The 21,486-nt window shown below is 42.9% G+C and overlaps 3 protein-coding genes across 3 annotated transcripts in view; 1 reads left to right on the top strand and 2 right to left on the bottom strand.

The window, feature by feature from the left end:
• Nucleotides 1-566, bottom strand: part of LOC106805950 — a 51,085-nt gene extending 50,519 nt beyond the window's left edge. Inside the window, exon 1 of the mRNA XM_014807745.1 lies at nucleotides 465-566. The gene's annotated coding sequence lies outside the window, so the exon portion shown is untranslated. The remainder of the gene's footprint in view (nucleotides 1-464) is intronic.
• An 86-nt stretch (nucleotides 567-652) lies between these two features.
• LOC106805952 lies at nucleotides 653-12,056 on the top strand. Its single transcript, XM_014807747.1, has 6 exons — nucleotides 653-1,265; nucleotides 3,985-4,093; nucleotides 4,387-4,431; nucleotides 4,741-4,815; nucleotides 6,384-6,627; nucleotides 9,587-12,056. Exons 1-6 carry the CDS (start codon nucleotides 874-876, stop codon nucleotides 10,750-10,752), a joined length of 2,031 nt encoding a protein of 676 aa, XP_014663233.1. The 5' UTR covers nucleotides 653-873; the 3' UTR covers nucleotides 10,753-12,056.
• LOC106805945 (kynurenine 3-monooxygenase-like) overlaps nucleotides 11,048-21,486 on the bottom strand; it is a 17,261-nt gene continuing 6,822 nt past the window's right edge. The window contains exons 4-13 of the mRNA XM_014807740.1: nucleotides 19,448-19,584; nucleotides 18,935-19,100; nucleotides 15,093-15,286; nucleotides 14,515-14,572; nucleotides 14,018-14,107; nucleotides 13,852-13,909; nucleotides 13,550-13,632; nucleotides 13,203-13,304; nucleotides 12,621-12,680; nucleotides 11,048-12,373 (exon numbers count right to left, since the gene is read on the bottom strand). Coding sequence (XP_014663226.1) covers nucleotides 12,248-12,373; nucleotides 12,621-12,680; nucleotides 13,203-13,304; nucleotides 13,550-13,632; nucleotides 13,852-13,909; nucleotides 14,018-14,107; nucleotides 14,515-14,572; nucleotides 15,093-15,286; nucleotides 18,935-19,100; nucleotides 19,448-19,584 — 1,074 coding nt within the window. The 3' untranslated portion in view covers nucleotides 11,048-12,247. The remainder of the gene's footprint in view (nucleotides 12,374-12,620; nucleotides 12,681-13,202; nucleotides 13,305-13,549; nucleotides 13,633-13,851; nucleotides 13,910-14,017; nucleotides 14,108-14,514; nucleotides 14,573-15,092; nucleotides 15,287-18,934; nucleotides 19,101-19,447; nucleotides 19,585-21,486) is intronic.

Here is a 21,486-nt window from a genome sequence, read left to right as displayed (position 1 = left end):
ATTCATTGATCGCACTTGCTGAACGTAGATTCCTGTACGTTCTATAGGCCAATAGCGTTCGAGATACGAAAAAATTTGTGGAACGAATTAAATTCGTATCTAGGGGATCCACTGTAATAGTCTCAGGTCTGTATATATTACTAGTGAGTAGTGTACTACAAACACAATACCAGTTCATAAATTATGACAAACTTTATGGGTTAGTGTACGAAATTACACTTAGTGACTTACTTTAGTGTAGTACTAGCCCGACCAGGCTGTGCGACGGATTGTCTATACTATTGTTTAGCTGCAGCCAATGATTGAAACGGTATTCTAACCCTAGCACAGTAGCAATACCGTTTCTTGGAGCTAGTGTAGTAGGCCTACCAACCTTACTTTAGTAGTAGTACTTCTACTGATTGCTTTTTAAAGAAAATGTTCTATCTACATTTCATACAAAATAAAGTTCTGTCATTACATACCAATCCAGTGACAGCAATAAACAAAACGATCTAGAATAATAAAGGGTAATAAACGTCGTAATCACTTTCATAAAAGTACGACGCGGTTCGTTGGCATAATTCGTTCGTTTCAATAGAGGTCGCTGCTGAAGCGGAAGCTACACGCGAGGCTTCCGCGAAATCACGCAGTGTATCCGTTATTAGTATCCGTTATCCGTGTAGTCTGTTCATAGGTGTGTGTGTTGACTGTGTTGTCAGAGACAATAGAAGCAATATAACACTAGGTCCTAATGTTCTAGGCGCTCTGGTGTTGTGTTTTGAATGGCTGCTTGTTCCAGTGAATTTTTTTAGCGGAAATCATGTTGAACAGTGAACCCGAATAGTTCTAGTTGGAACGTCGTATATTTTTGGAATTATTGCCGTTTTAAAAATGTCTAGGCCTATATCTAATCACGTTGATTCAGATCTTGCTCTTGCTGTCAAACTCCAGGAGGAGTTTGACCGAGAAACGATAGGACCTATCGTAGGTGCTCATCATGGATCGAGTTTCACTGTCCCTAGTTCCAGTTCTATTTGGAGTGACACTGACAATGCCTCATCATCCTCAGCATCTCCGTCAACGTCTAACTGGAACCTGCAAAATGGAACCAAATTTAAGCAAATTGCTGAGGCAATATCCAAACCCCTCTCTGTTGTGGACGAGCAGTGGGAATTGACTGACCCAAACCCTGATGTGCGAGCCTTGTTCTTGGAGTACAACCGAACGTATTTTTGGGGAAAGTTGGAATGTGTTGAAGTTCGGTGGAGCCCGCGTATGACACTGTGAGGCACTGATATAATTTATCAATACCCAAATAATTAGCATATCATCTAACTAGCAGAACTAACAATCATACATTAAAAATCAAAGTCGAAATGCATATTAACAGAAGTAGATAATAGGGAAGGAGTGTGACTTAAAAAAACATGGGAAATTCGTCATTTACTAGTCTTAGAATACGTATCGTTATTTACTACGCATAACTCAACCAACTTGAGCTCAAATCGTACACAGTACATTCACCTAGGATCTTGCGAAATCGTTTCCTCGTATACACTCGCAATCCGGAGATACAGACTAAAACGTACGACACGATTCTCCATTCTGTTGCCAGCAAACCGAATCCATAACCAGCCAGCCTAACTTGAAACAATAGGCAGCTACTAACGACTCTTGCGCCCTCTTGTGCCCTCGGCAATGCAGTGTAGCTCGCTGGGAGATTGGACATCAACGCAACATTTGGCAAGCTAATCTTTGACCTATTTACAGCTGGTATGCCCCCCACGCACGCACGCCCACCGCAATCAGCAGCAGCTCCAGCTCCAATCTCCCAGCGAGCCACACCGCATCGATACGATTTGAACTCAAGTTGGTTGAGTTACGTGTAGTAAATCGTAGGTAAATGACGAATTTCCCTTGTTTATTGAAGTCACACTCCTTCCCTATTATCTACTTCTGATATTAATTAATATTGCTCTGCTATAGGTTAGGCAAACTACATAACATATTAAATGCAGAGACTCCAACTCTCCCGATTTGGGCAGGAGATCTCCCTTTTTGGGGCCATTTTCCCGAAATCTCTCGTTCTCCCGCGTAAGGAATACTTTACTCTAGAATTTTAGAGTATATTATGATAGTAGATTTATAAATAATAGCACATACCTATAAATATCTATAATTACGCATTCACGTTTTGTCATAAAACAACATTGAATTTCGAAATCTTTATTTTTGGGTGCTGACATGACACCCGCGACCGTGCTGCCACCCTGAAAAAGTTGCGCATTTGCCAAAATATTTTGCACGTTACAGACCAAAGGCTAATCACAAAAGTACAATTATATTTATACCTAAATGTTATTTAACCGAACGATATTCATTTTAGGACAAATTTATCCATATTATAACCAGTCTGCACGAAAAACTTCCACCCTCATTGGCCCAGCGGCCCTGTGAAATGTATAATTCACTGGCCCACACTAGGTTTTACAGGCCCGATTCAATGATCATCATATTATGAAAAGAGAAACAGAACTCTTTGGTGTATTCTTAGAGATTTATTCTTTCATGAAATTGAACAAAAAATTATCCACTTCCCTCTCCCCCATCTCATTGTCACTGCCATCGTACTCATGATCATCATGCTCATTCATAATCAGAAAGCTCATTTCGACTTCGAACAGTAACTTAGCCAACACGTTCAAGGCCACGTTGAAAACCAGAACTGAAAACCGGAAGTTGTTCCGACCTCTAGCGGCGACAAACATGCATGGTGTTGACTAGTTATTTTCCCTACTTAAGATCGGGAATATGATGCGCTATCGGTAAATATCGGTAAATTTTCATACAAAATATCGGGAATTTCGGTAAATTCTCAGACTGAAGAAGCTGAAATATCATTAATAGACCATTTACTCCATTTTTTCCCACTGGCCCATCGGCCTTGTTCATTTACCAGTTTCATTGGCCCCACGGAAAATTTACTGGCCTCGGATACTGGGCCATGCAGTGCTTAATTTCGCAGACTGATTATAACTGAAACTATATGTTGTTTATAAGATATTGCAATCCTTCTGCTCTTAAATTAATAAATAAGAAACACCCTCGGTCTGTAGCCTGCAGCCGAAACGTTGCTTTGCGCAACTTTTCAGTGGGTGCACTGCCAGTGGCGCCACTGTCATTTTAAGCAACGGTATAGCCGTCAGTTGTAAAACATTTTTTTTAAATATTTCTAATAAATATTGAAGCATAAAACTTTTTATGAAGCGTAATTTTAACCTAAATCAACTGAAAATAACCGTAGAACCTAGAGTCAAGTATTCCTTTAAGCTGCATTTCCTCCCGCTTAAGTTTTGTTTTTTCCCGCCCAAAAAATAATAATTTGATCGACTTTTAAAGTTACATTGGATTTGAGCCGTTGCTTTGTATGTTTGTGCTGTATATGAGCAGAGCGCCTATCTACAGATGCTATTTGACTTTGCTTCTCATAAAATGAATCAAACAAATGTGTAAAAATAGCTTGTTTCAATACTAAAAAAAAACTTAAAATCCAGGAGCTTCAACGGGCGCTGCCCCCTGCATCCCCGCCAGGGGCTTTGCCCCTGGACCCCACCCATAATGGGCAGGCGATCCGCGCGCTCAGTGTGTTCTCCAGTTTGCCAAGGGGTCCAGGCTGGAGAATCTCCAGTTTAGGTGATGCTTAGGGTTGGAGTCTCTGTAAATCTGAACTACATATCACCAAAATGAAAGCAATGATTTTTTTCTGATGTGTATATCATTGAGAATAACGTCATATACTTGACCAAGACCAAAGCAACGATCATACAGTGACAATAATTGAATTACTTTCAGTCGATGTAATGCTATGAAATAACATGAATTGTGTGTAGCAGTGTAAACCAAAGGCAAATTCAATCAGGCTAAATGTATATATTCTTTTATAAACTCATAACTTCGTGGTTTAGGGAAGTTTCCCCTAATGGTGAATTGTCATGTTTGTAGGTGTGCAGGACTATGCTGTTATGAGGGAAGAGGAGGCTTGTGTTCAATCAGGCTCAGTCTTCCTCTTCTTAAACTTAGACCTAGGAGTGATTTGGTTCAAACACTGCTGGTAATTATTATAATTAAAATAATATCCTGCTATTCACTACATAGCTTGCAAGATCGGAGATTTTTGCTGGTAATGAAAGACGTACCTTCTTGTGTTATTATCATACAAAACATTTTCAGAGATCATGATTTTTTAAACTGCATGATACAAGCCTTTGGGAATGGAAAGCTATGTTTGCATATGAAGGGTAAACTGTAATCATATATATTGTATCATTCTCAAAATAATATCCACATTTGAGATGATTTTTAATTTTTTATATAACAAGTAAAAAGCAGTTTGTTTTATTTCAGCATGAAATGATCCATGCATATCTGTTTGTAACAGATAACAACAAGGTAACGCCTACACCACTATAGCTATATACTTTACATGTATACATAATAATCAACCACATTAGGATGAGATAAGTCAAGTGTGTCTTTGTAGGTCCATGTCAATGAAGAAACAAATATAAACATATTAGATTCTGAGTAGTCAAACCAAGATATTAACTAATACATTGCCTTATTTGTTCTTGATCTCAATTTTGATCTCAATAGCTGTTATGTTATAACTTATAGTAATAATAAGTAGTCATGTGGTTATACAATTTTATAGCACAAAGTAAACAAGAAAACAAACTCGGATTGTCTCTGTATTTACAGGATCATGATGGTCATGGACCAGAATTTTGCAAACATATGAAGCGAATAAATGACAAGTCTGGTTCCAAAATCACGGTATGTTCGCATATATATGTAGCAGGGGAAAAAATACACGGGGGCGGCGGGCGATTTCGCCCCCGAAATGCCAAAAAGAGCCCCCGAAAATACGATATCGGGGGCGACCCCAAAAGCAAAAGTCGCCCTGGAAATCGATTGTCCAGGTCGGTCCCGCGCCTTGCCGATCTCGCTCGCCTCCTGCCGCTAGCGGCAGCCGGTTCCACGGCGCGGTAGAATTCCTAGTACGGTGTGGCTGTCAAGTGTTTATCATTAAGCATGCATGTGTGTATTGCATTCAATCAAGCGCGCGCCGCCGCCGCGCGCTATATATACGTGTGTGCCTGTGCGCGTGCTTGCGTGTGTGCCTGCGCGCGTGCGTGCGTGCCGGTGTGCCTGCAGGCGTGCTTGCGTGTGTGCCTGCGCGCGTGCGTGCCTGCGCGCGTGCGTGCGTGCGGGCGTGCCTGTGTGCCTGCGGGCGTGCTTGCGTGTGTGCCTGCGCGCGCTCGTGCGTGCGTGCCTGCGTGCGTGCGTGCCTGCGCGCGTGCGTGCCTGCATGCGTGCGTGCGTGTGTGCGGGTGTGCCTGCGGGCGTGCCTACGTAGACCCGTAGGACCAACGACCCGTAGGATTATAGAACGGTAATCCATGGAAAATCCTAATGAAATTCACACGTATATTTTTCCCTGCCGGCACACTCGTGTGTCATTCCCGATTGTAGCTTTTTTTGTCAATTCCCCGAAAGAGTTTTGCTGCCGCTCTCTCATAGTCCAGCAATGCCAACCCTCTAAATTTTAGTAGTGATTAGTACCACGCTGAAACAATCGTGCCCCCCCCCCATACTTCAATCAATGCCGCCCCTGCCAGCAGGCACGTACGCAGCGTCGATGTGCACAGCCATTCACACGTGCCTCGCGGGCCGCTTTCTCAAACCCCCTTACGCGGGCCTTGGACCCCAGCCGCAAGAGACTTCGCGTATAAACAATCGATCCTCCTAGCTCGTACAGGCGGACATTCCACTATTTGGGCTAGCCGTAATAGTTCTGTGTTTAGCTGAACCTGTGATGTATTCACTATTCAAGGTGCATTTGTGGTTGTGACTTGTGAGTTGTGATTATATGTTAGTCTGTCAGTCTGATGAATAACTGTCTTGAATATTGACTGTTGTGTCTGTGTGTGTCTGTGTGTGTGTGTGTGTGTGTGTGCGTGCGTGCGTGCGTGCGTGCGTGCGTGCGTGCGTGCGTGCGTGCGTGCGTGCGTGCGTGTGACGTGTGTGTGGTGTGTGCGCGCCCCCACGAGTGTGTATTAGCTACTGTGCTTGTGTGTACATTTGAGGAAACAGCCCTGGAAAAAAGTCGCCCTGGAAAGTGGAAAAAGAGCCCTGGAAAATGAAAAAGTAGCCCCCGAAATTTTGGGGGGGTTTGCAAAAAGCCCCGGAAAGAAAAAATTAATTTTTTCACTGATACGTAGGCCTATAAATGAACTCGTAGCAATTGCTAATGTAGTGCGACGAAAATTCCTATAATGTTAACAAGCTTTCTGTTCAAGAAAAAATCTAGTAAGAGCCTTGTAGTGAATTTCTCATTGCAGGTGTATCACAGTTTTCATGATGAGGTTGATGTGTATCGACAACACTGGTGGCGATGTGATGGTCCTTGCCAGAAGCGCCCTCCATATTTTGGAATTGTTCGCCGAGCAATGAATCGAGCACCAAGTTTCAGAGACACCTGGTGGTCGCAACATCAAAGTACATGTGGAGGAAAGTACACGAAGATCAAGGAACCAGATGACTATGGAAAAAAGGGGAAGAGAAAAGCAGGCATGGACATTGAAGGTAAAGATGTAGTAATCTCATGTATTATGTGCAAGGGCTAAGAAGTGGATAAATATTTCAAGTTCATTTTGAAACAAAGTGATACGTACGGTGCTTCAAATTTTATGATTATGTTAAAGATGTCATGATATAGCCATGATGTCATAAATAATTTTTGTGCTGTTAACTCCGTTCTTGCAATTTGTCTAGAAGGCATTATGACGTTCAATTTCTGTTATCTGTAACACATTAGTCCATGTCCAGAGAGACCGGGTACAAGATGGCGTTGCGCAAAAGATGCGTTGTTCCCCGACCGCCGAAAGCGGTTAAGCCGCGCACTTCCGCGGGACTGGGCGCACGCGACCGCGGGGTGTTGTATGTAGTGTAGACACGAGGTTTGCATTAATCTTACTATAAATTGGGGATTTTCTGTGTGTGTGTGTGTGTGTGTGTGTGTCCGGCTATACGTTTCCGCACCGCTCAACGGATCCTCTCCAAACTTGGTCGGAACATTCTACAGATGATGACATGTTGCATGGGCTATTTTTTCTTTTCAGTTTCATTTTTTTCACATTCCACGTTCAAAAACATTAAAATAGTGGGAAATTTTTGCATGGCAACGTCACAACAACACGAAAATACGACGCCACCTATCGGATCTTATATCATATAATATGTGTTCATATTTTTTATTTTTTTTTATTTATTTTTTTATTTTTAGTTTTGACCACCTAACGGGGATGGACGGGTATGGCTAGTTAAATAAGTTAATAATTTTACAACTCCGTTAAGATTATCGGCCAGCAGATTGATTCTTGTAAACGAGGGCAGGATCGACGAGTCGGATGGAATGTGTGAAATAAGAGTCTACGACAGTTTCGCACAGGCAAGGCAGCAGCTAATATGTTGTTGTTTGTGCGCCGGGTGGCGTTTGTTTATGCACGAATTTTGCACACGAACGTGCAGCAACTCGCCTCTCCCCGGAGGAGGGTTCGACACAATAGAGGTACACTCCTGTCTCGTGAAATGGAGAGAGGTCGAAGGTGTGCGCTCGACACGCCATCCTTGTAAGGATGGCCAATTAATTACCCACATAACCGGCGGTGTACATGGGGATTTATTCTAAATTGGGAGCATCTGCTGGGCAGCTCGGACGAGCACAAGGTTTTTGCAGGGATGGTTCCTTGTTTGGACAGGGGTTTGTGGATGCTAAATTTAAGCGTATATATAAGACAGCTCGAAGCGAGTGATAGTCAGTGTCTAACCTTGTCTGTGCCTGTGTGATGTGCATCGTTATTGAAACTGTGAGTATGTAAGTTCATTCTTTAAGTGATGGCTTAGGGTTCTTGCCACTATATATCTATCTATCTTGATTCTTATTTGTTCTATCTTAGTGAGCTATCTTCTAGTACGTGCAATAATCTTTCTATATTTCTAAACGTAGTTTCTTATAGCTGTGTAAGTTGCACTCGCACCGTATTAATTGTCAGCACCTCTTCGTGTACTATCGTACGTGTATTATTCTATTAACTGCAAGAGCTTTCTTGAATAAATCTTATTCTTTGTGGCACTGTCTCACTCTCTTGTGCTTTGAATGTTAAGTGTTAACATTTCTATACACTTCTTGTAAGACGGAGAAGCCCGCTTACAGTAGCATCTCGCGCTCCCCGCTATACGAATTCGCGCGCCGAAGGAAGGCGGGCGCGCAAATGCGTATAGTGGGCAGCCTAACATCGCGCAGTTTTCGGGACACGTACATCGGCTCGGCTACGTCGGCTTTGGAAGGGGGCCTTTCCGATTATAGATTGACACGCGCTTGTACATCCTCGCCGTCGTACCGTCACCTGCCGTATTTTCGTACCTTATCTGGCGTTCTCCCACTCTCTTTCTCTCTTTCTCTCTTTCTCGCACTCCCCACGGTCTGTCTCTCTCTCTCTCTCTCTCTCGCTCGCTCCGCCGCCACGGGTTAATAAAGTATCTATATACATGCATCAATGCTGCCGCAGCCAGGCACACAAGCACTTGCAGCGGTTCAATAAAATGTAATGCTAAATAAATACGAAATCTATTTACTACCAAAGTCACCGCAGCGCAAAAACTCCCCGAGCCAGCGTTTGTTGGAGATAGCATTTCGACCGTGCCCAGCCGCCACCTGAGCGCGGGGGAGGAGGGAGGCTGGAATGTCGCGCTCCGCCATCTTCGTAAAAACATGTGCAGATATATATTTGTGTGTCAGTGTGGCGGCGTATTGTAGGATTAGCTACGTGTAAAAACTGCCACGGCCACGCCAGCACGTGCTCGCACGACGTGCCGTCGCCACGGGCAGTGCGGGGTCAAGAGGTTGATAAAAACCTCGCATGTACGCAGCCAGACGCCGCCACGGCGGCGGCGCTTTTGGAGATAGCATCTAGACCGCGCCAGCCCACGTGGAGCGCCGTACACGTCTTCGTTAAAACTTCTGTGATAGACGTAACGCTATACTCGGCAGTAGCGCACGTCATCGCGTAGCGGCCAATGAGCGAGCACGTCATTGCTGATTGACAGCATTTCTTGGAGTTTCTTGTAGGAGCCACTACGTCTTAGCCATGAGGCGCGCCACCCCAAAAAAAGTTTAGGGGCCGTTTGGAGATGGCCTCAAGCCGTCCATCCCGAAATGTCAGTTAGATTGCGCCCAGTTTTCGCGGAGTTCGTTTTCAGACCCCTGTCTAAGGTATCTGTCTAAGGGGACAAAAAAGGGGCGGCGTATTCGCTGTTGGGGCGCGGCTTCGCCGCGAGCTGTGCGCTGCGCGCAAAAACCGGGGCCGCAAGTCCGTCAAGTCATTTCCTATTTCATGAATTATATCCCATAGATGGCGCTGTGATGCAACTAGAAAGGTATTTGTTAACACATTTGTACAATGTTCGGAAAGATGTGGACTTGTAATAGATCATTATACACTTTATAGTAATCAAATTGTTTGATTTATCATTATCATTCTAGGTTTGGCTGCCAAGAAGCCAAAATCAGAGGGGCAAGACATCAGAAGCTTGTTTTCTGGAAATGGAAACATGGTTGGGACATCCAGAAGCCAGTCAGAACGAGGCATAAAACAAAATGGCATGACAGTTCTCCCAGGTGATACAAAATCAAAATCTCTACCTGTGATACACAACTCTAACGATAGCCAATCTAGTGCTCAGGCTAGTAGAGGTAAGGAAACCTGCCCAGAGACAAAGCATAGCAGGAGAGATAGCACCGATATTGTGAGACAGCCAAAAGCTAGTGATTTGAAAAGTCTGGGTAATGCTATCAAAGTCAACAATAACCTGTTTCCAGGCAAAGGATTTGTTCTAGGTGCCTGCTCTAGTGGAGAGCATACTGCACAAAAAGACAATGTACATGTCAATAGAAATAATGGCGATGTTCACAAAACGGGTCGACAGACAAAGGACAAACTTGGAATCAAACACGGCTGGAAAGGCTCATGTGCAAACCAAAACGGAGGTAAACACTGTAAATCGGTACCACCACAAATGACATTAGATCTCAATGGCAGGAGCAATAATGCTGCTTGCCAAAATCGAGTGTTGTCACCAAACAATAGCAGAAACAACGGCACATGGCAGGATTCCCATAAGCTGACCAGCAGAGAGAACATCGTGGCCGTGAGGCAGAGAAGCACTGACCACACTGGCACGGCAGTAGCAAGAGACAGAGGTGTGTCTCAAGCTATGAGGGGGTTGGCAGAAGACCTGTATTCTGAGAAACCCATGGCATCTACATCGGACACAGCCATGAATAATCGAGGATCTTCCACCGCCATCTTCACACAAGTTAAAGAGCAGGTCAATAAAAGCCCTGCAGAGCAGCGATCTCCGAGCAAAACTTTGACCAGCATTGAGAAGCAGTCTACACTGGACAACTTCTTTTCTACTCCAGCAAAAAAATCGACAGCAGGTGATCCACAGAGAGCTGTCATTCGGACAGGCGAGACAGACAGTGCGGGCAGCGATTATGAAGATGAAATAATGGAAATCTTTACCCCTCCCTCTGCAAAGAACGTTCAACATGAGGTACCCAAGATCCCTATGTGCCAATGTCCAGTGTGTAATAAAGAGGTGAAAGTATCTGCCATCAATGCTCATCTGGACCAGTGCTTAGGTTAACACAGTTTTAAGCTTTTTACAGTTTAAAATGCATAGATATGTTACCATGGCTGTTTTACTAGTGTTTGCAATATTCTGTATTAATTGAGAATTTGCATGAAATAACCATCTTACATTTCATATTTTGTGCTATTGGCAAACCAGCTAGTATGTAATTAAAATACGGATATTATACTGCAATATTTGTATAGCTCAAATTGTGTAACACATGTAATTTACCTGCACAGATGTTTTTTGTAACCTGTATCTATTTTTATTACAATGAATACATATCATTAGGAAAGTCACAGCTACGTTCAGTTTAGACATTGTTTATTATGCACCAAGTTACCACGTATTAATAAAATGTATATCATGATGTAAAAAAATTTCTATTCTAATAATACACTAATCAAATTGATCCATAAAAGTACTTATTTGGTACTGAAAATGTTTCTACACATTATACAGAAAAATGTTTCGATATGAGCTACATCTTAAGATTAATATCACAGTTGGTTAATAACAATACCTAAGGCATAACTGTACAAGTTTGTCCTACCAGACCAAGATCAGAATCTTGCAAATCTAGGCTTTCACCCCAAATGATTTACTGTACTTGGCAGTTTATAAAACGGTACAATGCATTGGACGGATCCCAAATTGAAGGGGAAAAAAGATTTCATACTACTCCCCACTACCAGGTATATGCTCATAGTATATTAGACAGTACCGTTGTATTTCATAAGCCCCCTAAGCACTCCTATCAGTATTGCTCTGTATATACTGTAGGTTATTCCGATGAGGTATATAATATACCTTACCCTAGGTTAGATTTCTTGGTTGTGTGGCCCTGCAAAGATGTTTTTTCACCTGGTCACAATTAATTGACTAATGCGGGGAGGAATGGTAAGAGAATGTGAGGACGAGTTTAACAATAATAAGTTCGAAGCAGTGGATGAGAGAGGCTCAGCTAGGTGGCTTTATGTAGACTTTGGTCTTGACTGTGTGGAGCGATTCCATTTTCCCCACGTACCCCTTCATTGTCAACTTCCTCATTGGCTTCAAACTACGTGCTGACTGCGATATTTTCCATTCCTGGACCGTCACTACTTGCTTTATATTTCCCCATTATTCACTAGTTAATGAAAAATATGTTTGTAAGTGCAATTGCATATGTGGAATTTTTCCCATAAAGGTTAAAATCTAGGTCTGTTAAGACAAAATCAAACTTGTACCATTGGGTATAATTGAATATTTTTGCACATTTTCAATTTTCTGTATTCAGCAATATTGTTAATAAAAAAAATCTGTATAATATTTAACCCGAAATGTTTAACAATCTAATCAATTTGTATATCAAATACAGGATTTCACTGATAGATTATTTCCTCAGACTATTACCATTAACATAACAAACGTGTCATACAAGTGGCCCAATATTTGTGAAATTGAAATGTAATGCATCATCATTACACTCTATAACATGACAAACTGAAAGTAAGCATGAATCTATTCAGTGTTTTATCTTGTATGCAAAATCATCGATGAAGTTCATTATGTTGGACCAGTTTTTCCACAGCAGAATCCCCCCTCCTGTTACCATGGCTACCTTCAGTACAGTATTGCTTCGATCCAGAACCTATGAAAGGAGGACAAACAGAATCATTAACAGAATGCCATGATTTTATAACCTCGCAACCAGGTAAAGAATCTGTCTTTACAAGAAGAAGGAGTACATCAAAAGATAGATTGTGAAATGATTTCCAGCATTACTACACAGTCATTGATGTATCTTTAGCTAACATTCAATCATTTGGCATCTATAAGTATAAGCAATACGAAAATTTAACATGTAAAATGTAACACAGAGATGATTTTACATGTACCTTATCCTGCCATTCGCGATACTCTACACACTTGTGATAAGGAATGTTGGTGTACATCACCTGTAATGATCAGTGACATATAGTTGAGTAAGTAATCAGATGCAATATTTTACATAAAAACTGCACCGACCTTTACATATGTGGCAATAGTATCACAAAGAACATTAGTTGTTGTGAGTTGCATTAACCTAGGCTGTACAAGCCATGCCAAGGAAGGAATATTCGGTATAAAGGCCATAAAAAAACAGGTGAATTTTTTGAGGGATTATTACTGGTATTTTAGGTTTAATCGATAGGTTTAAGGCTAACATTATAGCATATATGCAGAGACGTAAAGTGCAATTTCTTAGGTAGCCATGCAATTCGGTGCCGCAAATGGCAAATAGAGACGATAACTAACCTAGGAGTGACATTTGATGAACACATACAAACTCCCACAAAACACTGCACCTCATGTACCTCATACAGTCTCAAGCAAACATTTTGCAATATTAACACATATGAGAAAAGGGCCTATCACAACAAAGTTTCCAGTGTCATACAAAAACAGCATTGTACATGGAACAATTGCTTATTACTTACCATTGAGTACAGAGGAATCCATTTATTTTTGCACACAAAGTGCAAGAGGTTGTCTAATTTCTTTCTTAGCAAATATGAAACGTGATTCACATGGTCTCTCATCTGGAAAGAAACAGGTGAATGCTAATAATACGAATTGATATTATGCCGCAGCACAGATCGAGATGGGTTAATGTATAAATGTAGCTCTAGTGGAGCTTTGAATATGTCTGGAATGTTTCTTCATTGTAGAATATTCTTTTGTAATCAAAATGAATGATTCAATTCATGGGAATATGACCGAATGGTTATATGTACACTGTTGTATTACAGTAACCTTAGTCCCTGCACTAAGTTTTTTACGGTACCTCAAGATAGTTCCTCATGGAGAGGTCACAGATGGCTGCTGCATCCTTGTTTCGCATTTGTGTGAACTCCACTATAGCCTTTTCTGTAAATAGATCCAATATAATGAAGATTTAGTTACCCATATTTTGATTTAAACACTGTTTGATTTTACACACGAGTGAAAATTAGCAGAGGATGTGAAAACCAATATAAGCATGTAGACCAACTGAAATTATATACCCTCATACTTCATTAAGTAATAAAACATATTTGCTTAAACGTACAGTACCCAAGCTTAAATATTTGGATCTCTACAATGTACCAAAATTGTTTCCAGTTGTTTCCAGAATATTGTCAAAGACGAGGCAGTCTTCAAATCCCTACAACACAACGATATTAGCATCAGAGACACCACACTGACGAAAGCACTCTTCATAAATCTGCACAAGTGTCTATTAATTGTGGATAAAATGCATGAAACATCTTACACAGTTCATTCCTTGTCCATGAAAAGGTACCATTGCATGCGCCGCATCGCCCATAATTACTGCAGAACTTCCTATATGGTATGGGTAACACTGCAAAAAGATCAAGACTGTATGAAGATTTGAATTATACACGGAAGAATTTGTATGAATGTACAATTACTTATAATTGACATTTTTCTTGTCTCCAATTATGAGAATTTGTTGTTATATTGTTTTATATATATTTGGAATTGGTAAAAAAGAAACGTAGTATAAAAGAAACGTATAAAAGAAACGTAGTTTGCTTTCTATATATGCAAGTTGTGGTTCATGAGTCACATTCATATACACTAAAACATACCAAATGAGTGTGGGTTATAAGTGGATGTTAATAGATCAGGGACTTCCTGTACAAAACATCCGAATGCTTGGAAAGTGAAACATGAATGCAGATAGCTAAAATAACTACCAGTACAAAATTCAAATGTATTGAGATAAGAGACAACTACTGGACTTACTTTGACAGATATCAAAGGCTGAGGTGGCAACTGGAAGTAATCTAGCAACAAATTCTTTCTGAAAAAAAAACAACTTTAATGAACAAACTGTCAATTGAAACTGTGATATGGCTCAGAACAAATCACTAGTACCTTTGAGCTTGCCCCAGGCTAAAACAATACAAGCTAGTCCCGTCCTAACCCCATGACAAACAGGACTTGTTTCCACAGCGCCTGGAGCTCGTGAAACCTCTGTCAAGGTCAGAATGCATGTGGTGTGAGAGTTATTAACATATCTTGAGCTCTTACTGTAGAATAGTGAGATTCTAAATAATACACATGGGATTGTACGTACTGCATGACATGGCACAGATCCCTAAAGCTGCAAAAGAACAATGTTAACTAACACAGGCACAACACATGAACTGATGAATGCTAATCTTCACAAATGATCCAGTAGTTCACAGTATTCACATAGTTGAGTGCATTTCTTTCTATCTCAATCTAAAATGGTATAGCCACGTGTGAAAAAAAACTTGGTAATGAACCACTAATTATTTAATATATCAGACAATTATTTATGAATTTAGGAGACATACTCGCCCATGAGCTTGATAAAATCTGGGAACATTTCATTGAAAAATTGGATGCACTCTTCCTCTGACTTGATAACGCTGAAGTTATCCCACGGCATGAACACCGTGCAGGTGAATGTCTTATCCTGGTTTGGCAGAGCAATGAGCATGAACTTTGATCTTGGCCATATGTGCAGGTGATTCACTTCCATAGCGAACTGATAACATCAAGAAAAATGCACAATCACAAGATGTGTATATTCTTTGCACGCATGCATCTAAAGAAAGCCATTACTGAGTCTGATAATGTTGCATACCGTAATTCGTGGCTTACAAGACACGCTTGCAATTAGAAGATGTCTCGAAAAATCACCTTGCATTTGAATCAGTCCTACAAGCTGAAGGTTGCAGTAGATGGGGACAAGGGTTTATTTTAGCATTATTTTTAGCTCATCTGACATAGTCAGATGCAGCTTGTAGAATCGCATGATTGTCCGTCCGTCCGTCCGTCTGTCAACAGTTGGGCACAAATCTTAACCGCTCGACGTACGGTCACGATATTTGGCACATTGGGGGGGATCGTCAAAACGAGTTGGGATGGCGAAGCTGGGGGTCAAAGGTCAAAGGTCAAGAGGTGTTAGAGAAGGGGGAACATTAACTCCTTAACTTAAGGTATAGGGAGGAAATGCAGAATTGCGGCACAAATCTAAACGGCTTGACCTAGGCTCGTGATAGTTGGTGTATAGCATGATGGTAGGAAAAGCCATTACTGTGCTGAAATTGGAGGTCACAGGTCAAAGGTAAATGGCACAGGGCAGATTTTAGGACATTTTTCGGCGGAGGACATGGTCTGACGGAGCGCGGGGCGAGTAGCGATTGAAAAACTTGTTTTGTTTCGCGGTGACTAGCATCTTTTATGCAGCATCTATTGAGAAGGACATGAATCATACTTTCTGCTGACATGCGAGGTAAGTGTCAGATAACTTTTTGACCCTAAGAGGAGGCTGTTAAACATGAGTTTGTTGAACTGTCTGTTAGAAAGATTCTGACTGCCGCGTTTTGGCTTAGTGTAGAACTATACGATGCCTGGATGTATGAGGCGTACAATGTACAGCAGTGAAATTTCAAAAGCTAAATTTGGTTAAGAAGGTTTGATGCTCTTAAATCGGGGATATAATTTTCTATCCGGCATTCTGTACTGTCAGTATGGCTACATGTAACGTTATTGCCACTTGCCAGTGGCTTTACTGCCAGCATGTCGTTGGTGGGTACTGTGTAGTTTTTGCCTGCGTTAATTGCGGTTACATAGTGGCAAGCTCTCTATGTGCAGCCTGGTAGGCTTTGCGTTAGGTTAATATGCGATTCATCGAGTGCTTACCCTATTCTTGTCTTGCAATAGTGTGTTGCCGACTGACGTGACTGATGGAGCTTTCCATCTTAATCTTGAAGACAGCTTAAAACGTACGCGCCATCGTGGCGCAACTTTCATAACTGATCCCAACGCAACATTCCGTTGAGGAAGTTCCTAGATAGCGCATCCCTGTGCATTCACTAGTTCTCGGCGTGTATCGTGACACATTTGGGCACAACAGGGTTTACTAGAATCCCACCACTCACCGACAGATGTCACCTGCAGAGACGTTGTTGAGCTGCGTGTCGCCCTCTCGCTGCGCAATTTGTTAGACACTCTCAGTCAGAATAGTACTACAGTAATTATACTAACCAATGCTAATAGTGAAAAGGCTACAAGCTGGCGTATCCAGAAATTTGTGATGAACAGTATGGGGACGGGAAAATTGTACCTGGAGCTGCAGGCGGCAAACCCGACGTGTCGTAGGCGTCATCAACAGATGAGCGGGTTCGGTACGGGGGGCGCTCCCAGAAAATTTTATAATATTAAGCCATTTTCTGCAGAGTCTGGAGGCATATTGTTGGCCCAGATTTATGTCTGATGACACTAGTCTCATAGCTCCTAGAACTCAAATACCTACAATTTAGGAGTTTAAAGAATTTCATGACTTTCCAGATGATGTTACCCACCCTGAGTTTGGTAGGGATAGTAATAATACATGTGCTGTTAAAACACAGGAGAATTGCAACACAAGATGACTTGATAATTATAGTCCTTTAACATGGTTAATGGCCACTAAAAAGAAACACACCTTTAGATCTGCTGGATGATTACCATCCGATTGGTACACAAGTCAGTGAGTGTGACAATATACGGCCTAGCTAATATTGGCAGGCTGAGAAGAGAGTCAGGTCATTGATTGTTGTGTTCGGCGCTTCAAGCGTCTCCCATGGGGTTTGCAATAGCAAGACCCTTTCGGCGAGGGTTCGCTTCTGATGAATATGTTGGTACAGATGTTGTCAATCGGTTGTAATTTCGTGTAAGTCGATCAGGTCGGTGTGACCCAAGTAACGCTCACTCGGGTTACAATCGTATCGGGGGTGTTTGAGCCTGCGCGTGCGTAGACCGTCTGTGTGCATGTACGTGTGTGTAACTGTGCATGTATGTACTTGTTTAGCCCTGTTTATTGTTTTTTTTACACTGTTTACTACTGTGTGTATAATACATGTATGTTAATAAAGGATAACTTGTATAGTAGCGATGATATCTCTGATTCTCATCACTTTTCCAAGTTTTCTTGTTCAAGTTTCCAAAAAAAAAATTATCGATTATGGATTTTGATAACCAAGCGCTTGGTTCGAGCCACTGTTCAACCGATGATCGAGTATAATCGATCATCGTGACATCACTATTGACCACCTTATCCATTTGCAAAGGGAGGTCCTTGTGGGGCAACAGAAGCAGGAGGGCGTTCAGTCTGACGTTACCCCTGAAGACCCACTGCTACTAAAAAGTATTTTTTTAAATTTTATTGATTTTTTTCTGGGCCTGCAAACGGGGGAGGGGTGGCGTACGCCGGCTCCGCCCTATGCTGGATATGTCACTGGGCTTATGAAATACTCATAATTTAAGGGGAACAACATAAAAAACAACAACAGTATGGCATTATTTATGGTAAGCATGACCTGATAGTGAAGAGGGCTATTATGTTTGTAAACAATTTTCAGATTATTACCTTCTAAGTTTGAGGCGTGTCTAATGCATTGGAGTTTCTTGTACATCGTGGATCGTAAATTTACACATGTATACATAGTGAAAGCCCCGCCCCCCTCACTGGCACTTCAGCATACGATAATACCCGATGTTTCTAAAGTAATGCATTCTAGATAAAAGGTTCCTAACGTGAAATTCCACAACGTGAATCATGTTGTCCCACTGACCTCAATTATATAACTGACCATACAGTCTCATGAAGAGTTTATCAGTCAAAAGAAATTGGTAATAACCCACCTCTACTAATACAAACACAAATATGAATGCAAGTCGACATTGGCAAACATATATATATATATATGTTTATGTGATTATGGAACACAGGAAAGGGAGTTCAGAATAGCAATTGCTATCCTGTCCCCGGGGTACATTAAATGAGCTAAATGAGGATACTGCTGTAAATGCACAATTATGAGTGCAAGTAAACTTGGTCAAACATGTATATTGGCTAATTAATTAAGTAACACAAGAAAGAAACTTTTGGGGTAGAAAACCCCATTCCTTCATTTGAACGTTTTGAAAGAGCTAATTTCCGTTTCGTAACACGAGAAAAGTGATTATTTACAAATCACAATGTGTGAATATATATGTAACTTCATTTATCGTAACGGGGCATATTACTGTAATTAAAAAGGCTTTCAACAAATTTAAACTGAAAGAGATATATACTGACTAATGGTAAGCAAACAGAAAAAGGCAGATCAAACTTACTTCCCCACCTTACGGGGCAATACAAACTTACTTGTCCATTCAGAGGTCTCAGGCATATTTCTTTGTAGGCATGAGGGATATATTCTTGGCTATAGTTGAACATAGCTCGCTTCATCATCTGTGAACGCAGAGTGGAGTGGGCCCCATCGCAGCCTATGATGAAATCAGCTGAGGCAGATTCTGTCGTGCCATCCGGCCTGCAAGTGGCACATAGAGTTGAGTTATTCAACAACTACTGTATACGCCATATTTTTCGCGTACAGATATTTTCGTGAATTCAGACCTGACGGACAATTTCGCGAGTGGTTAATTTCGCGGTCGGTGAATTCCCGAATGAGTGAAGAACAGCGTGTTGTTATTTTCGCGGTTGGGGACGCGTTCGCGAAATTCGCGAAAATTAAACTGCTGCGAAATATACAGTGTATACAGTACTTTCTACATGCCATAGAGATAAAAAAAAAAAGTGCTTACATAAATATAAGTATTTCTCATGCCCCTAAGTGCCCCTTTCTCAATAGACGCTCATAACTTTGTACAACCACACCTCTCAAATGTCATGTTATTAGTTTCAAAGTCGCAGGAGACGAGCTTGTAGCCGAAATAAAGGTGAACGTTGGGAAAACTCTCAGCCTGTGTGAGAAGGTCCTCATTTAGTTTCCTGCGGTCCATCGATAAGTTATACTGCAACGAGAATATCAAGCGTAGCAGAGTAAATCAGAGGTAAGCAGTGCACACTCACGCTCGCTCACACCCATGCATGCTCACACACACCTTCACGTGCACACACACACGCACATGAACACGCTCTGACACTTGCACGCGCACATGCAAACATTCCTTGCACGCACACACACTTATTCTTCTCTGAACGCATGCACCAACATTCACTTCTTCGTACGCACGCAATCACGCACGGGTGTGCACATCCCCGCATGCACACACTCACGCACACGTTCTCACACGCACGCGCACGTTCTCACACGCACGCGCACATCATCACGCGCACGCGCACATCATCACGCACACGCACACATCCTCACGCACACGCACACATCCTCACGTGCACGCACACATCCTCACACGCACGTGCACATCCTCACACGCACGCACACATCCTCACACGCACGCACACATCCTCACACGCACGCACACATCCTCACACGCACGCACACATCCTCACGTGCACGCACACATCCTCACACGCACGCACACATCCTCACACGCACGCACACATCCTCACACGCATGCACACATCCTCGCACGCACGCACACATCCTCACGTGCACGCACACATCCTCACACGCACGCATGTCAGTGAGGATGCGTCGCGTGCGTAGTGATGAATGTAGTGCGTTGCGTGTGAGATGTGTGCGTGCAACAGTTGATGATGTGTGCGTTGCCAGGTGAGGATCGTGTGCGCTGCACGTGAGGATGTGTGCGTGCACGTGAGGGATGTGTGCGTGGCGGTGCGTAGTGAAGGCATGTGTTGCGTTCGTAGGGCGTGTGATTGATTGTGTGCGTGCACGTGAAGGATGTGTGCGTGCACCGTGAGGATGTGTGCGTGGCACGGTGAGATGATGTGCGTGCACGTGAAGAAAATGTGTCGTGGCGGTGTGAGGATGTGTGCCGTGCGTGTGAGGATGTGTGGCATTGCGTGTGAGGATGCGTGCGTGGGGCACCGTGAGGATGCGTGCGTGCACGTGAGGAATATGTGCGTGTGCGTGATGATGTGCTGGGCGGTGCGTGCGTGTGAAGGATGTGTGCGTGGCGTGTGAGGAATGTGTGCGTGAGTGCGAAGGGAATGATGTGCGTAAGTGTGTACAGGATGTTGCGCAGTAGCGTGTAAGGATGTGTGCGTGCACAGTGAAGATGTGTGGCGTACACGTGAGGCGATCGTGTGGCGTGCGTGTGAGGATGTGCGCGTGCGTGTGAGGATGTGTGCGTGCGTGCGAGATGTGTGCGTAGCACCAGTGAGGATGTGTGCGTGCACGTGAGGATGTGTTGCGGTGCGTGCCACGTGAGGACTGTTTTGTGCGAGTTGCGTTGAAGGATATGTGCGTGTGCGTGCGTGCGTGTGAGAATGTGTGCGTGCACGTGAGGATGTGTGGGCCAGTGCGTAGGCGTGAGGATTATGTGCGTGTTCGTCGCGTGCGTGCGAGGATGTTGAAGTGCGTGTCGAGGAATGTGTGCGCTGGCGTGTGAGGATAGTGGGCACGTGCGTGTGAGGATGTGCACAGTAGCGTTGTTGAGGATGTAGTGCGTGCGTGTGAGGATGTGTTGGCGTGCGTGCGTTTGAGGATGTAGTGGCGTGCGTGGAGTGAGGATGTGTGCGTGCGTAGCGAGGATAGTGCAGCGTGCACGTGAACGGATTGTGTGCGCGGTGCGTAGTGAAGGATGTGCGCGTGCGTGCGAGGAATGTGGTGCGTGCTAGCAGTGAGGAATGTGTGCGTGCGGTGTGAGGAATGCGGTGCGTGCGTGTCGATGAATTGTGTGCGTGCACGTGAGGAATCGTGTTTTGCGTGCGTGTGAAGGATGTGCGCGTAGCACTGAGGATGTGTGAGTGCGTGTGAGGATGTGTGCGGG

This window comes from Priapulus caudatus, unplaced genomic scaffold (genome assembly GCF_000485595.1).
Source record: "Priapulus caudatus unplaced genomic scaffold, Priapulus_caudatus-5.0.1 Scaffold134, whole genome shotgun sequence".
In the NCBI taxonomy this organism is placed as follows: domain Eukaryota; kingdom Metazoa; phylum Priapulida; class Priapulimorpha; order Priapulimorphida; family Priapulidae; genus Priapulus; species Priapulus caudatus.
The sequence above is the reverse complement of the archived record's forward strand: the minus strand, read 5'-3'. Positions and strand labels throughout refer to the sequence as shown.